Source organism: Nyctereutes procyonoides, unplaced genomic scaffold, assembly GCF_905146905.1.
Source record: "Nyctereutes procyonoides isolate TBG_1078 unplaced genomic scaffold, NYPRO_anot_genome, whole genome shotgun sequence".
NCBI classification, from domain to species: domain Eukaryota; kingdom Metazoa; phylum Chordata; class Mammalia; order Carnivora; family Canidae; genus Nyctereutes; species Nyctereutes procyonoides.
In genome coordinates, this window is record NW_026575135.1 from 13,785,721 (window position 1) to 13,804,748 (window position 19,028).

At 34.3% G+C, this 19,028-nt stretch overlaps 1 protein-coding gene across 1 annotated transcript; it reads left to right on the top strand.

Moving 5' to 3' along the window:
- The first annotated feature begins 11,219 nt into the window (after positions 1-11,219).
- On the top strand, positions 11,220-12,194 carry LOC129494551 (olfactory receptor 13C2-like). The gene has a single exon (XM_055301482.1). The coding sequence runs from the start codon at positions 11,220-11,222 to the stop codon at positions 12,192-12,194; it is 975 nt and encodes a 324-aa protein (XP_055157457.1).
- Positions 12,195-19,028: the final 6,834 nt, after the last annotated feature.

Sequence of the window (19,028 nt, forward strand, 5' to 3'; positions counted from 1 at the left end):
ATAGAAAAGGAATTGGATTGTGAACACATTGGATATGGTTGAAACTTTAGAATTATGTTGGAATTTTGGTTGCTTTTACTTTTTCTGAACTTTCATATATTATTTAACATTTTCTATGATGACATACGGCTTTACAATATCATTACATGTTCATTATTGAGAATTTGCAAGATATAGGGTAGCAGGGTGAGGAAAATAAAGAGATCACTCTGATTAACACTAGGAGATGGTTACTTTCAAACATTTTGAACAATATTTCATATTCTGTGTATACTCCAATTTTTGAATTGGGTATTATATGTCATTTTATGTTCACTTTTTTACATAGTCCTATTTCATAGGCCACACTCCATCAAAACTTTCAAAATAAATAAGCTCCTTTTTGAGAAAACAAAACAAAACACAGAAAAAACCCAAACACTGCACCCACAGTCTCTGTTGGAAAGCCCTACCTATGTTATAGTTTCACATTAATATCAAAAACCTCCTGTGTTTAGATAGTATTTCCTTGTTTAATGTTTAGAGTATTTATATAAGTATAATGTAAATAGCATTTGGGACTATTGAGGTAATGGGTAAATGAGCCTTAGCGGTGGAGCCTATGTAATGAATTAGGATATCCTTCTTTTATCTCTTTTCTTTGTTTCAGCTTCCATGTTAGCTCTAGCATAATTTTTTTTCTTTGCAAAATTAAAATTGGGTTGGAAAATCAAGCTACTGGTCTAGATAATAATGTGGACAAATGTTGAGTTGGAAGGAGTCGTATCCGTGCCTTATTTAGAAGAAGGCTTATTTCTTTGATATCTTAAGGTTATTCTAATATTTTTCCAAAACTTAGAAGAATATCTAAGTTCCTGATTTTTAGTGTAGTCCCGCACTGATGTCTTGTCTCTGTTACTAATAGCTTTGTGACCTTAGTAATCTGAGGAGGAAGAAGATTGGGGGATGTCAGACAGGATGTGATATTATCTTGATTTTCCTTGATGTTCTTCTCAAATTTTTACTCTATTTGAAGAACATTTCTTTTTTCTTTTTCTTTTCTTTTCTTTTTTTTTTTGAAGAACATTTCTAATTTACAAGCCAACAGGAATGAGAAAGTGTGTTCACGAGTGAGCCACATTCTAGGAAATCCATTTGCCTGGATAAATTTTATGTTGATGGAGCAGTAAATTCAGAGGATGTTGTGCATTAACATATTTTACACAGGCAAGTAAGAAATGTTTGTGGGATTCTGCAGTATATTAATGTCTCTTTTCCAAGTTCACTTTTAATTTTAGTGGCAGGAGTATCAATCATAAAGTCTATTTAATTACCTCCAGCTTCAATCATAGTTAATCACAGATTAAATTTAATGGCAAAACCTAAGAATATTGATGTCTCAGATTCACACCTTAGTGAAATATGCTATAAAAACCTATTAGTTTCCATATACATGCTCATATGACTTTTTTTGTCCTTAAGAATTCCAGATAGGTAGAAAATCTCTAGAGTCAAGCATATTTTGTTTAATCCACAGGCCATCTTGGATACTCAGACTCTACTTTTTTTTTTTTTTTTCTCAAAGCTTAAAACCAACCGCTTCCAAGCTATCTGGGATGACTGATCTAGGTTCTGGTCTTGTAAATTTTTTTTTAAAGATTTTATTTACTTATTCATGAGAGACAGAGAGAGAGGCAGAGACATAGGCAGAGGAATAAGCAGGCTCTCTGCCGGGAGCCCAATGTGGGACTTGATCCCAAGACCCTGGGATCATGACCTGAGCCAAAGGCAGATGCTCAATCACTGAGCCACCCAGGTGTCCCCAGACTTATACGTTTTTGATAGAAAATTACAGAAAGCAGAAATTTTAATGTGCATATTTCTTCTCAGAGGAAAAGACCAGGAGTATTTCCTCCCTCTCAGGGTTGTAGAAAAAAGGGCTGAAGAAAAAAAAAAAAAAGACAAATCACCCCTCTTGATGTATCCATGTGTTTACATTTGCTGGGCAAATCCATTATCACTACAGTACTGATATGCTTTATTTAATACTTGAGCCTCTATAAGGTTTTCCATTCAGAAAATTTATTTTGAAAGATTATTCTGTTTTTTTCCAATTCTTAGTTAGAGTTTTATGGTTTGGAAAACATAAATTTCCTGGGAATACTGGGAAGGAATTACTTAATGAAACACTCCCACACTATCATTTAATAATAGTAAATGAAGTAAAATGACTTAATTTCTTTCTGTTTAAAACCATCCAGAGTGTATCCTATCACTTCCAACTAAGCCCCCATTAATACATATGGCATATGAAGCCCTCTTTGCCTTGGTCTCTTTATTTCATCTTCCACCAACCCCCATGTGACTTTCTATTTATTTATATTCTTGTGATGCTGAGTTATTTTTATTTTCCTGCCTCCATCATGCTATTTCTTGTCTTACACCATGTTATTATTGTTTTCTCTCCCTGGAATGTTCTCTATATTATTTACCTCTCAAATTCTCACTCACAAATTCAGAATCAGTTCAGGTATCACCTGTCCTGGAAATTCTGTCTTGATTCTGAATTACTTGTCACTTATACTTCCCGGTGCACTAAACCATCTAAAATGATATTGAAGCATTTACCCCCTTTTATTAAAATCATCTGCTTACATGGATTTTTTTCTCAGGACAGGTAGAGACTGCATCTTGGGCATTTTTATATTTACAGAGATTCTTACTATCAGCTTCATTGAGTAGGTGTGCAATAAATGTCATGTAAACAGAGGTTATTAGAAAATATAAAACACCTAATAGAAATATTGGTAGAAGACATGAGTACAGAATGCATATAAAAGAAAATACAGCTATTTAAGATGTACACACAAGTTAAATATCTCTAGTAATTAAGAATTTCATTTAAAGCAATGAAGAGATACTGTTTTAAGCCTTTTAGTTTAGAAAAAGAAAACTAGATGGTCAGTGTCTAGTGATGATAAGAGCAAGAGAAAATTAGCAACACTGTAATCCTGGTAGGAGCATAAATTAGTCTTATCTTTTAGATTCATAAAAATCTTCATTTATTTTGATGAAATCATTTAACTTCTGGAATTCTATTTTAACAACATAATTTGAATTTATGTTGTTAAAAATAAATTTATAAGGGTGCCTTTAAATTTTAGTTCGTTAAACATCTGACTTGATTTCAGCTGAGGCTGGGATCTCAAGGTTCTGGGTTTGAGCTCCATGTCTGGCTCCATGCTCAGTGGGGAGTCTGCTTGAGATTCTCTCCCTCTGCCCCTTTGCCCCTCCCCTCTCTCTAAAATAAATAAATCAATCTTTAAAAAATAAAAAATAAAAAGTAAAATAAATAAAATTTGAAGATAAAGAAAAAGAAAAAAAATTGGTTGAAATTAACCAGCCTTAAGATGCCTCATTAATTCTCAGAGGAGCAAGTGATTTTAGTTTGAGGTATTATATTGTTCTTTATCTTTTTTCTTTTTTTAGGTAGGCTCACACCCAGCATAGAGCCCAGTGTAGGACTTGAACTCATGACCCTGAGATTAAGACCTGAGCTGAGTTTGAGTTAACCAACTGAGCCACCTAGGCCCCCTATTACATTGTTTTATAATGAAAATCAGGCTCCTTTCTGAACTATGGTTATCAGTAGGTTGTTTAATTATAGTTTATTTTCAGCTTTGTGTTTTAAACCTTTATATATTACCTGACCATATCTTTTCCTTCTTGCCTAATTTTCTTTTCCCTTCTGCTTCCTTCCTTTAAAAAAAAATTCTCCTTCTTTTCCAGTGAGTGTGTGTTACTTTTGGATTATTTACAATGTAAACATATGTTTATTAGAAAGTCAACTTTTACTATAAGCTAAATTATAAAGTGAACATAAAATTGTATAGTAAATAATCCATACTTCCAAAATGGTTCTGTATGTGTGTGCATCTGAATGCTTGTGTGTGTGTTTGTATGTGTGTAAGAGAGGAAGAAAAAGGATCAAAAGATTGAGAGAGAATTCAGCTGGGGAAATTTTGATGACAATACATGAGCTCTTTTATGATTTTTGTGTGGAACAGAGTAATAGGCCTCCTATAATTAGGTCTTTAGGGCTTTATTTCTGAAGTCTCATATGTTTTATACATATTTCATTTATGAAGCAGTTTAAAGTTGTACATAGAGGCTTGGAGAGGTCTTTAAGAACATTTAAATTGTGTCCTAAAGTGTGGAGCAGATTCTTTAGGTGTTTGTGGGTTTCCACAATGGGGTAGTGTTTCAGCCCGGGCTTCATGGGCAAGTTTCCCCATTCCTAAAATTTATGGCTACGTTTTAACTTTATTAATTTTTTCAACTAGAGCAATTTAATGATGCTTTAGTTGAACTAGAAGAATTTATCTTCATAATCACACTTGTAATAATCATATTTCTATAAATGTCAATCAATGAATTTCTATGACAAAACGATTACACACTAGTAACAGCCTCTTTGGAGGCTCAGCTACTAATGAGGAGCCATGAAGATTGGCTGCAAATAGAAAAACAAGATGAAATTATCTGTTGTTGCTGCAACCTAGAAAGACAGGCAGTATTTGGTTTGAAGGTAAGTTACTGCAAAGACAGGAAAGAAACTCATCACCTATAAGCAAGAAATTGGTCTGATGCGTTAGAGGTGTCAAGTTTGAAAATGGGATGTTTTTCTCACTGAGAAGAGACTGTTAGGAGTGGGATTTAAGGGCCTATTCACTGAGATATAGTGGGGAAAAAAGAGCTATGAGACCAAAAGAACACTTCTGTATGCAAAGGTCATTGTGCAACAGACTGAAAGGAATTTGCCCAGATGATATGAATTACTTTTTTATCAGTGTGTAGTTTTATAGTTCATTACAAAGTATTTGGATACCATTACCTACTTGAGGTAATTGAGGCCCACTGCAGGGTATATAGTAGACTATATATATATATATATTCTGTCCTATAGAATTAATAACAAACAAGTCTTCTCTGATCCCATTGGCAAAAACTCAGTTGCATTTGCTTCAGTCAGCTGAAAACCTGGTGAACTATGTGCCAGGTACTGTCCTATGGCCTCTTTATACAGAGATCACATATGAGGACAATACTATGACCAATGTGGATCTAAAAAATAAAAATCTGAACACTCTCATTTCCTGAGATCTGAAAAAGATAATCTACCAAAGCTGTGCATAGCCAGAAAGATTCCCGCTTGGGCCTTATTCTAGTGTGTTTGCATGCAATATTGGTGACTATTTTTAATATTTGTTTTTCAATCATTAGGTTATAATTATGAAACTGAGTAACTTTTCCTTTTCTTTTTTATGTTAAGAGGCTTGCTAAAAATGTTAAAATAGTCTTAGTCAAAAAAGTCATGTGTTTTAAGACAAGGAACACACTGGTACCTTACTACAACCCTATCTTTTTATAGAGTGAATTGAATTTGTTATAAGGTATATCTTTTGGATGACTTTTCCTTTTTGGCACCTAATTTTTTGGTTTCCAGGGGATGAGAGTGAGTGTGATAAAGTGTATTAGAATTTGTATGTAGGAAGAAAATAAAACCATTTGTCAGCATGCTGTGTGTGATCTGATTAAGCTTTTAAGCTACATATACCTGATCTTACAGAAAAAAATGATGACTATTTAAGAGATGTAAAAAGAGTCTAGCAGAAGGAAGAAATTAACAGAGAGGCATGAGAGAATCTCCACTAACAGTGGGAACCACTGTTAACACTAATTGAATGACGTATACCAGCTCGTTTAATCTTACTAACAAATAACATGGCATAGGTGTTTTTATCTTCATTCTATAGCTAGGGATGGTGATGATCAGAAACATGCCCAGGCCATCTAGTTAATAAGGGGCAGAGATGGTGTTTGACTTAAGCCTGCCTGCAAGGCCTGTGTTCTTGACAGTATTATGGAATGCGCTTGATAGAATATCATGTACCATGGAGATAGCTAATAGAACAATGGGTTTTGCAGAGATGATTTTTTATAGGTGTGCATTTACTCTCCACTATTCAAAAAAAGCCCTCATGTCCCTAATTCCCTTTGGGATCTCAAGTGGTTTGAGACCTAACCCAGAAAATCTGAAAAAGTCTATAAAATGTAAATACTATCAAAAATGAAATAATTTTGGGCAACCCAGTTGGCTCAGCGGGGCAGCCCAGGTGGCTCAGTGGTTTAGTGCCTGCCTTCAGCCGAGGGCAGGATCCTGGAGACCCGGGATCTAGTCCCACGTCGGGCTCCCTGCATGGAGCCTGTTTCTCACTCTGCCTGTGTCTCTGTCTCTCTCTCTCTGTGTGTCTCTCATGAATAAATAAATAAAATCTTTTTTTTTTTTAAAGAAAGAATTTGAAAAGCTGGGGTAGAGAGAAGTTTAGACTAGGAAAATCAGATTGGGCTTTTGGTGATCTCAGGGAGACTAATTGTGTCCTGAAAATGAGAAAATGGACCTGAGAGTCAGAGCAAAATACCATATAAAGTTAGGTACTGAAGGATCCTGAAGGATTTTGGAGAGGGAGGACTCTTTGGCCATGAGAATGGAACAAGAGTAATAGCTAGCATTTATTGAGCTATAATTTTGTTTCAGGAATTTTACTAGCTCATAAAACAATAATGCATTTAATGGAAAGGAAATGACATTGGATAGAAGGATAGACCCTTAATCAAGTCAAAGAATGGTTTACAGCTTGGTGGTGGGACAGGAGATGGTGATGGGCCTAGAAATCCTAATGATATTATGTAAAGAGTCCTGAGTATTGAGAATGTGACTTTATATAAAGTATCTATGAGTCTTCAGTTCCCATTTTAGTGTGTAATACTGGGCAAGTTAGAGCAATTTTAAAAATAAAAGGTTGTGCCTTATGGCAATGGATGGTTTGATGTAGCATAATGCTAGAAATGTAAAAGTAGGTTATGAATCTCAGAAGCTTAAATGTTGTCTATTTTATGAATAAGCAATATATTCATTCAGTGCCAAAATTTTGAAAGTGCTAAAAGATGTATAGTAAACAGCCTAGCCTACCTTCCACTCCTGTGAATAAACTATCCATTTCTTTTTCTGGAGATAACTATTCTTGTTTCTTTTTCTAGAGATATTCTATGTGTGACCAAAAAAATTTCTATATGTGTGTATACATACTTCAAACACTACATATATAATACTTTTTTTACAGAAATGTTAGTGTGTCATATATGCTATTTTGAGTATTACCTTCCCACTTAATTTTTCTTTAAAGATTATTTATTTATTTATTTCAGAGAGTGTGCATGCAAGAGAGAGAGAAAGCAAGTGGGGAAGGGCAGGTGGGGAAGAAGAGGGAGAAAGAATCTGAAGCGGACTCTACACTGAACATAGAACCCAATTTGGGGCTTGATCCCATGACCCCGAGATCATGACCTCAGCCAAAATCAAGAGTTGGACACTTAACTGACTGAGCCACCCAGGGGCCCCTCCACTAAATATTTCTTAAAAATCTTTCCACATCAATGCACAAAGAGCCCCATATTCTTTTTGACAGCAGAATAGTATTCCATTATTTCCTGTCCCCTTTTCCTGGAAATTTAAATTGTTTCAGCATCTGCTAATAGAAATAATATTTTAACGAATCAAGTTGAATGTAAATCATTTTACATATGTGCCAGTTTAACTAGCACATGATAATTACCTAGAAGTAAATCTGAAGCCAAAGGTTACATGTATGCTTTGGTGATTTTGGTAGATGTTGCCAAATTGTCCTCCACAGAGGGTTTATAGGAGTTCCTGTCTCATCACCTTTAGAAGCAAGTCATTAGAGGTGAAACTCTGCCTTGCTATAAGATATCAGTGCATAGCCACCCAAAGAATGGGTCACAGTGAAAGATATTAGGGAAATTCTCTAGATATTCCCTGTGATTTTGGTCACTGTGTTTCTTAAAAACTTTTTTCAGAATACACACATATAAATATATAATTTATTTAATATGTTTATATATTTATACTTATATATGTAATCATATATATATCATATATATAAATTTTAATGTGCCAACTGACGTAAAGATGTCAATAACAAGCACAATTCATATATACATATGTATGTATATTACTAATATATATTTCCTACTTCTATACTCATATGTTACATGTCATACATATATTTGTACATAATATATAACCATATATTGTATATATACATATATTGTCCAAAGCTGCCTGGGGCCTCTCTGGGTGCTTCTGAGATCTCTGTTCAGGAGAGCTCTTGCTTCCATAATTATGTATATTATTTCCTTGGTATATAGTCTTAGCTGTAGAATTTGGTAGAAAAAGTCATGCTTTTAAAAATTTATGCAATTTTAACAGAGGAAGTTATTTGATTCCTATAAGAATTCATATATTAATATATTACATTCTCATCTGAGGAGAATTCTTGAAATATACTCTAACAAACCAAAATATAAATTAAAACATGGTCCTGAAGAAAGAAGAGAAAGAAGAGAGAGGAATCAATGGTGATCAATGAGCAGATATACAGAGAGGTAAATACATTGATAAAGACTGTTCAAATACGTATAATGTAAGGGGTGAGGAAGAGCTCTCAAAAAGACACATTGTAAGGAAATTATAAGCACTTTTACATTGTCTCACATTTGATATAGTTGAAGATATTCAGGAATTTGAGGCTAGAGATGGAGGAAGAAAAGAATTCTGATAGTTCTGTCTTCATTTAGTGTTTGAGGGATAATTTAGAGGATTAGATAATGCTCTAGGAAAAAAAAAGTTAATTTTTATGAGCAAATGTTTGGGTCCTGTAAGCCAAATTACGAGTGTAGTCAAAGAGAAGGTAACTACATATGGAATGGCAAAAGTGAGTAGAATTAATGAAAACAAATAGTAAATGACAACCTAACCAGCAAAAATAAGGAAGTAGGAAAAAAGAGATTGCAAAATAAGTAATAAAAATAAAGCTATGGAAAGAAAATAATGAAGTACGTTACTGATTGTATTTTAAAGTGAATGGACTGGATACTCATAAAAGACAGAGACTATATGAGGAGATTAAATATTTAAACCCAGATATATGTTGCCTGTAAGTAGGGTACTTAACAAAGTGAAAAAGAAAAGTTCAAAATAAAGGGATGTGTAAAGCACAGGCAAAAACAAAGCAAAGTGAAAGAAAGCAGGAGTGTAATAACATTATCATAAAAGTGAAATTTAAAGTACAAAACATGATAAAGACAGGTCAATTAATAACATTCACAATTGATAAAGATTATCAGCCATAAACAACACAGAAACTAAGCATATAAAAAATCCTATATATATGGGCAGAGCATGCTTACAAATATTTATATAGAATTGATTTAATATAGGTGACAATATAATTATTTCACAGATTTGAATAATACATTAAATAAACTTGATTATATGTATGTATGTACACCTGTGTGTATATATATATTTAATTACATATCTCTCCCAAAGAGAATTTGTATTTTTGGTTAATATTTATAACACGGATCAAGTGATTGGCTGCCAAACTCTACATAAATAGAGAATTACAGGTCACATTTTCTTATCATAATAAAATAAAATTGTAAATAACAAAAATCAAACACAAAATTCTAATGACTAGGTGTGTATTCTTTTCTTAAAAAAATGGGATCAGAGTTGTTTCACTGATTCATGGTTGGATTGTTGGTGTAAAGAATATACACCTGTTGGATTAAAGAAGAAAAGGAAAGAGAAAAAATCATCTAGAAGGCAATGAAAAGAACATTTCAGATTTCCCTTTTTTTGAGAAGTCCTATAATATAGGAAAACTCCTTGTGAGACTAATGAAGAAAAAAAAACACTTAAGAATAGTAATGAGAAAGGAGACAGAACTTCTCACAAGGGAGATCAAAGATTATAAGGATTAAATGCAACTCTATGACAATACATTTGTAGCAAAATATAAAGTATCCAGATGAATTTCTCTCAAATCATTATGTTGAAATCTTGCTTCTTTCTGAACAGTCACCTTTCTTGGTCTGATATTTCTTCTGAAATATTAGTATTGTCAATAAGATTATAAAGTATTCTAGTCCGCAAACCAAGTTCTCTGCAAATGATTAAGAATTTATACTCTGCAGCCATCTGGCTTGTGTTTTACCATTTATTTAGCTATATGACTTTAGGCAAATCACTAAATTTTTCTGTGCTTTATTTTCCTTCTATTAATAAAGATGATGATGCTAATAATAGTAATTGCCTAATAGGGTTGCTATTCAGACTAATTTTGGTAATGCACAAAGCAAACCATTAATCGAGGATTGACCCAAAGTGAGAAATGTTAGTCATTATTTTGTCTTTCATTTGATTTCTTTATCCAACAAATACTTTTGAATGACTATCTCTGTGTCCACCCTGTGGTAGGTACTGGGGCTATGGAAGTAAACAAAAAAAGTACTTACCTTTATAAAGTTTACAGGCTACGATGCAAGACAGAGAGTAAACAACATAATTTCAAGAAGTGGCAAGGTCATTGGTTTATTGTGTGGTGGTTTGTAGTCAATAAAAATGGTTTATTGTTCAGTTACACATAATGCAATGCTAATTTTTATTATAACTTCTAGTTTACATATGTGATGATAAATAGAACAAAAAGCCCAGGCTTCAACAAGGAAGACAGTTAGGTTTGAATCGTACTTTCCTTTGCTATATATTTACCTTTAGTTAAGTTTATTTAATATTTACAATTTAGTTATCTGTAAAATATGGATAATAATACCTGTCTCTTAGCACTGATGAGATTAAGTAATTTACCTGGCATATTGCATGTGGCTTAAAACATGTTAGTTTCCTTTTTCCATCCCCGCCTTTATTCATATTTTACCTCTCTTTGGTTTATTTTTGTTTACTTTTTTTCTTTAATGTTTTCCTTTTCTTTTTTTATGATTTTATTTATTTATTCTTGAGAGATACAGAGAGAGAGAGAGAGAGAGGCAGAGACAGGCAGAGGGAGAAGCAGGCTCCATGTAAGGAGCCTGATGTGGGACTCGATCCTGGGTCTCCAGGATCACGCCCTGGGCCGAGGGCAGAGCTAAACCACTGAACCACCCGGGCTGCCCCTAATGTTTTCCTTTTTAAAAATTTCCCCTCTGGGGATATGGTACTTATAAACTGATACACATTTGAAAGTAATCATAACGAAATACACATTTTGTTTTAAAAAATTCTAATGTCTTATAGGTAAAAGAGAAACAGTAAAATGGAATGGGAAAATCAAACCATTCTGGTGGAATTCTTTTTGAAGGGGCTTTCTGGTTACCCTAAGCTTGAGCTACTCTTTTTTGTGCTGATCTTAATAATGTATGTTGTCATCCTTCTGGGCAATGGCACCCTTATTTTAATCAGCGTCTTGGACTCCCACCTTCACACCCCTATGTACTTCTTCCTGGGGAACCTCTCCTTCTTGGACATCTGCTACACCTCCACCTCCATTCCCTCCACGCTGGTGAGCTTCCTCTCAGAAAGAAAGACCATCTCCTTCTCTGGCTGTGCAGTGCAGATGTTCCTTGGCTTGGCCATGGGGACAACAGAGTGTGTGCTCCTGGGCATGATGGCCTTTGACCGGTATGTGGCTATCTGCAACCCCCTAAGATATCCTGTCATCATGAGCAAGGATTCCTATGTGCCCATGGCAGCTGGGTCCTGGATCATAGGACTGGTCAACTCTGCAGTACAAACGGCGTTTGTGGTACAATTGCCTTTCTGTAGGAATAACGTCATCAATCATTTCTCCTGTGAAATTCTGGCTGTCATGAAACTGGCTTGTGCTGACATCTCAGGCAATGAGTTCATCATGCTCGTGGCCACGACATTGTTTATATTGACACCACTGCTATTAATTATTATCTCCTACTCATTAATCATCTCTAGTATCCTCAAGATTCGTACTTCTGAGGGGAGAAGCAAAGCTTTCTCCACCTGCTCAGCCCACCTGACTGTGGTGATAATATTCTATGGAACCATTCTCTTCATGTACATGAAGCCCAAATCTACAAAGACACTCAATTCAGATTACTTGGATGCAACTGACAAACTTATATCCATGTTCTATGGGGTTATGACTCCCATGATGAATCCTTTAATTTACAGTCTTAGAAACAAGGATGTGAAAGAAGCAGTTAAACACCTACTGAAGAAAATGTGTTTAACAAGTAAATGGGAAAGGGACAAGTAATTTAAAATCACAATGTGGAAATCAGTTAGGGAAACCAAAGAGCCAAACAGATAGATTCTTGCTGCTTGTCAAATTCATCTCTCAAAACTTTCAAGGTTTTGTAGAACAGGGTCACAACATGATACACATGAAATATATTCATTCCCAAGGTGGAGTTCTTGGGAATTTCTTTCCATAAAGGTCATATATATTATTTTTTGTGTCGCTCCTTGGCATTGCTTTCTCTCATCATGATGGTCAGTGAGAAACTGGCTAGAACCGTGTTTATCCAAATAAGACTTAAAAAAAAATGGGATCGGAGTTGTTTCACTGATTCATGGTTGGATTGTTGGATTATACCTGGTCATTTTGTAGCAACCCAGAAAGTGGAACCACCATATTGTAGATTGGCCCTTCTTTGAAAAATACTTAGGAAAAAGAGAGACTATCAATTTATAAGCTTTACTTGACTCTCTTAGGAGAAGAGAATGTGCCATTCAGAGGGAAATAGAATAGGTGAATGGGCATCTTCAGAGACTACTGGTTGTGGCTGATCTCTTGTTCCACACCACTATTTAGGCTTCAGAGCCAGTCATTTCTGCCTGTTCTTTGATGTCATCAATGGTGATGCAGTTCTTGGTCCAGTTTGTTTCATTCCATGCATGGATGTACACTTCCCCTGAACTGGGGGTTGGAGCTAGCTCTGAGCTTCTATTTACTGACGGAAAAAGTTTTGAGGAAGATATAAGGAAATGACAGCATAGAAAACGAAAAAAGAAAAACCCTAGTTAGACTTCAGTTCTCACTATTCCTAGTCTCCACCATGAGCTTTCATAAAGATTATTTTTCGTCCAACTCCTTCCTTAGTCCCTTGTCTCTTGTTATGTTAATAGGGTTCATTCACTGTGTGTCTCAGATTAGAACTGTATCTTAAATTTATTATCACTCTGAGTCCCAGAGAAGCATGATATCTGCCCAGAGATTCTTCTGCAGCCTGACTCCATGAACTTAGATCTGGACCTTGGAAGACATCAGGTTCAGACCAAAGCTTAAGTAGTTGCTGTCAGCCAGGGCACAAACAGAGCATGATGCCTGTTTTTTTTTTTTTTTTTTTTTTTTTTAATGAAACATCTTGTGTCTTTGGAACATGATGTTTCTAATAGAGCCAACCTTGGAATGGTCAGCAGATATTTCTATTTGCTCAGAACTAGTCTACTTAACACCAGTTTCCCAGGTGTAAGTAGTACTAGTTTTCCCCTTCATTGTGAAGTAGCCTAGCTTGGATGATCTAATATATGGACACCCTAAAAGTAGGGTCTATTAGAAGCAGCAGGAGCATCAGAATCCAGGGAAATGATAGGAATAGCAGATCATTGTGATAGAGATCAACATTGTGATATCTGTGTCCTAAAGTAGACAGTGAACACATAATATCAGCACATGCAAGATACTACCAAGGACTCTTCAGGTTAAATGGGTGGTTCTTTTATCAAGTTTGGAGATACTCTATTAGATTTCAGTTGTCCCTGAAAAATTACTTAATATCTACCCATAATAATAACTTGTTGGATCTGTGGACTTTTTTTCAGACAATAATTAACTAGAATGATTGTTATTTTTGGTAGCTCCTTGTTAAGATAATAAAACTGTATCATATGTTTATAAAAAGTTATTTGTCCTTTTCATTTTTATTGTGGAGGGACTGGCAGCCAATTCATCTAAAATGGTATGTCATTTTTGAATAACAAAAGAATGAGGATCCAAAACAAAGCAACTCTCTTTTCTCACTAGAACACTGCTTTTTCATCAGAAGATCAGTCTTTGGCTTTGCCTCTCATGAGGTGAGGGATATGTGGGAATCTTCTAAACCTTGTAAACTTTGGCCCATTACTCATCTTTAACATTAAAAATATTAAAATGTAATGGAGTAATATCTCCAGGAAAAGAGGAAAAATTTCAAATACTTCCCTATTCACCATCATTGCTAAAGGCTCAACAGTTCTTTGAAGGTTAAATGGATTGATGGTCATGCATTTACACATGGGTTTTCATTTGTTCCATTTATTTGTATCTCTCATTGCTCAGAGACTGTTTTATTTTTCTTTTTTGATAAGACATCCTTGATATTCTTCTTACTAATGGACTTTTAAGGCCATGAGAGATTTTCCTATTATTTTAAAGGATAAATAACTTGGAATCTTCAAAAATGAGATGTCATTTGTGATTCCATAAGTTCTGAGGTAGCTTGAAAATATCAAGATGTATTTGCTATGACTGAAAAGATTGACATTATAAGCCATACTTTTTACTCTTCACTAGATTTGGGAAAATTAATTTCTGGGATTTTATAAGCCAGGGAAAATGTACTTACTTAATATAATCTTGAGTTATTGCATCCATGAAATATCTTGACTTTAGAAGGATAAGAAGTTTCTCAAGTTCCTATGAACGGGCTATTAACTGGCTTTTTAAGTTACCTTGAGACTTGAGGAGACCATGTCCTGCACATGAAATGAATGATGGGGGAAGATCAACTAAAGGTACAAGTAAATAAATATTTTTTTGGGGGGGCCAAATTTCTCCATATGTCAATAAATAGGGTTACTCTGGACAGATACAGATTTGTGTCTATAGCTTGCTTGATACTCATAAAAAAATATTGACCTGAAACATAAATATGTCAAGTCTTTAGCTGCTCCTGGAATTGCAAAACGCAATTGCAAGTTGTCATTGCAAATTTGACACGAAATTTAATAAATTAATATCCATACTTTTTGAGGAGTATTGGTGTGCTTGTTTTTAGATGTTTGGGTTCAGTTAGAAGGCATGCTGACCTATCATGAATAATGCTGTCTCAACTAGTGCAGCTCAGAGCAGTTTCTCATCTTTTCTGGAAATAGTTTTATCCTCAGGTATATTTTTTTCACCTTAAGTTTTTAAATAAGCACTATGGTATGTGAGGGCCCATTAATTGGGCCCCATGCAGAAAGTAGCTTGGAATATAAAATCATCAGGACAATTGACCTTGGTCTGAGTTAAATATGTGAAGTTTTCTATTGAGGTACTGCGTCTCCATCACCTGGACACAAGTAATTCTGTCTCAGAATCTGCCCATATTGCAGATCTGTTGGCTAGATAAGCTCTACCCAGATATTCTATTATGATGATGTTTTCCATAATTTACTTTGAAATTTGTCAGTTTGCTTTATACTTATTAGACATTTAGCGTGACAGATTTTTTAAAATATATTTTTATTCTTTTATGTTCTGTCTCACTAAAATCATTAGGAATGCGTTTTACAGGATGCCTGGGAGCTCATTTATACCCAGTACTAAGAAAATAGACTTTATATTTGCTGTAAAGAACTAGAAATATTTTATTTCTTTTGTAATCAGCTTGTTTGTGTTACAGGAGGAATCTTAATTTTTAAGTAATCTAAAACCTAGGTTTAAATAGTCCATAGCCATCTTCAGGCACCATTACATTTTTCAAATGAAATTTTCTCATTTTACCTTATTTTTCTCAGCTCCTGAATGTGACATTGTAATAGTGTCAGAATTCATAATCAATACTAAAAGTATTACTTTTACTAAAGTAATCATTACTAAAAGTAATGATAAATGATATAAATAATAAAAACAAAGCTATCCTTATTTATGAACGACACTATATGTATACAGAATACTCAGATGGTCTAAAACTATTGGAATTAATAAGTAGATTTAATGTAAACTATACTTCATTAAATATTCTTAAAAAAACTGTTATAAAAAAGTGAATTTACCAAGATTACTAAATATAAATTTAGCATAGAAAAATCATTACAGGGCAGCCCGGGTGGCTCAGTGGTTTAGCGCAGCCTTTGGCCCAGGGCCTGATCCTGGAGACCTGAGATCCAGTCCCACGTTGGGCTCCCTGCATGGAACCTGCTTCTCCCTCTGCCTGTGTCTCTGCCTCTCTCTCTCTGTCTCCGTTTCTGTCTCTCTCTCTCTCTCTGTGTGTCTCTCGTGGATAAATAAATAAAATCTTTTTTTAAAAAAAGAAAAATCATTACATACCAATAACAAGAAAGTAGAAAAGAGAATTTAAAGTACAATTTATAATAGCATCAAAAATATAAAGCTTTATGAATAAATCTAATATAGTATGTGTAAGACATTTTATTTGTTTGTGTAAGTCATTTATACAAGAAGAATCAATATAATATTATTGAGAGAAATCTAAAAAGACCTAAATTAATGGATTAGAAGATACAATAGTATAAAGATATCAATTCTCTCTAATTGAAATGGAGGTTCAAGGCAATCCCAGTTAAAAGACAAGCAGGTATATTGTGAAATTGAAAAGCAGATGCTAAAATAAATGCCAGCACCAGCCAATCCGTTCATAAAGAAAAAAATAATTTAGAGGACCAAAATCAAGACTTATGATGGAGCCAATAAGACAATGGGATATTGGTGCAAGGATAAGAAAAATAAACTGGTAGAACAGAACAAGAGGCTCAAAACAGATCCAAACACATATGGTCAATTAATTTATGTCAAAAATGACACTGCAGTGCAGTGGGACAGGGACTTTTTCAATAAAATCATGTTGAGTCAAATAGTGTGCACATAGTAAAAAATAAATCTTGCCCTCATCTCATACCATATACAAAGATTAATTCTAGAAGAGTATGTATCTCAATATAAAAGGTAAAAATGTAAAGCTTTTAGAAAGTAAGATAAGAGGCTTGGACTTATAAGGATATTTTCTTATGCATAAAATGGGATAGACAAATGAATAAAATTATGATTCTTTTAAGAAGGATAAAGACCAGATGCGTCAGTGATGGACAGTCAGTGACACCATCTATTGCTACATTAGTCTTACATTGCTACAATAGTACAGGGTAATATACAGTCATAAAATCTTAGTGGCATACCAAAGTAAACATTTATTAAAGTCTATGAGACCCCCTGGAGCCAGGAGATCTCAACTAAATTATCTTTTTATCTTAAATCAGCTGTGAGTTGGTTTGTTGATTGTTTTAGGACTCATTCATTTGTTGGGGATTGAGTGACTGCTGGCTAACATAGGGCAGCCTTGACTGTTGGCAACTGAGGCAACTCCGTTCTGCTTAGTGTGCATTTTATCCTCCAGTTGGCTAACTTGGACATATTTTCATGATAGTAGCAGAGATGGAAAAGAGAGGACTAACCTAATTGTGCAGGAGCTTTACAAATCTCTGCTTTCATTATATTTGCTAATGCTCCAGTGATCAAATCAAGTCACATCTGTAGAGCCAAAATCAGAGTAGGTGGACCGGTGAAGGAGCGAAGAATAGAGGTCATTAATGCAATTAATATACTACAATTGTATAAGATCACTTACCTAATCAATGGTTGAGCTAAAGTTTAACCCATAACTCTTTAAGTCTAGTACTCACTCCAATGCACTATTCCTTCAAAGATTACTATATAATCTTTATAAAATCACAACATTGTGCTAGAAACAGTCTATCAATGGGCATTTGACCGTAACAAATTATTTTATTGATCAATGCTCTCTTTTTGTGGCCATTTAAAAGCTCAGGAAGGATATTTTATCTTCTATTTCCCAGATAAATATTTGGGTGGATTTCTGAAAATAAATTGGTTATTTTACAAGCTCAGATGCCATTTAGGCAGGCATTTCTACAGTTCTTATTTGCAGTTTGCTGTGTAATTCAAGGGCAATCTGCAGAAGGAATGGAATAGGCAAATAGTCTCCTCCAATTCTGCTTGCACAAATGCTGCTCAACCCAAATAACTTAAAATAATTTAATTTTTTTTACCTAATATTTTTGGTTCTCAATTAGTTAATGGAAGTTGGAGAAACATACCCTGGAGAACTAGAAAGTTTCTTAACTTCTGTATGTTTCAGAATCACAACACTAAATTGTTATGGGAATTGGAAGGTCCCCAATAGCAACAGGAGACTTTAGTAGTCTTAGAACAGGTATAACCCTTTGGAAGTTTTGGGGAGCAGCTCATGGGTGTTGAGTTTGGAAGAACAGATATGTTTGTCATTATTTTACTTAAGAAATTATTTTTATATTTTTAATTAGCAAAAGCTCTGTATGTTGAGAATTTATGAATCGGGCAAGATTTGGGTTGATTTTTTGCAAACTAACAGCATCCATATCCTTTTTCATTGCAATTTTCTGAATAAAAATACCTCTGCACAACTCACTCTGATATGTTTTCATGGAATATTGTCCTAATTTAAAACTCAGATTCTTTTACTTTTTTGAGCACTACACAAGATTCATAAGAAAGACCATGCTGGAGATCAAGTTTAAATATGGAAACATACATTAATCAAAAAAGAAGATGCTCATCACATGTGCTATGGTAAATGTATTTTATTTCTTTCAGTATTCTCAGATTTATATAACCTATTAATGGGTCTCAGGTAGGCCAGGAAACTGTAATAGAGATATTTTCTTTAAAAAGGAGTACTAGTTGGTAGGAAAAATTCCGAGTTGAAATGAATCCTGAATATGGGATAAGACTTTTGGCTTTATGCTTTCGGTTTTCTTACCTCAAATAAGTCATTAAATGCCTTCAAACATCCATCAACTTTAAAATAAGAGGGTTGGATTAGAACTCGGAGTCTGTTCTGGCTCTGACATTTAGAAAGAAAGAGGAAAGTCTGTTAGAAAACATTTAATTATCTTAGCACTGGAATCAGAAATCATTTTAGAGAAAGTATCTCAATAAAATGACAGGTTTGGTGAGACCCTTATAAGGATATGAGATAAGGGTAAGGGAATGAGTAGGGACTCAATCTGCATGAGAAAAAGAGACCTCATTGTTTTGTTTATGAGAGAA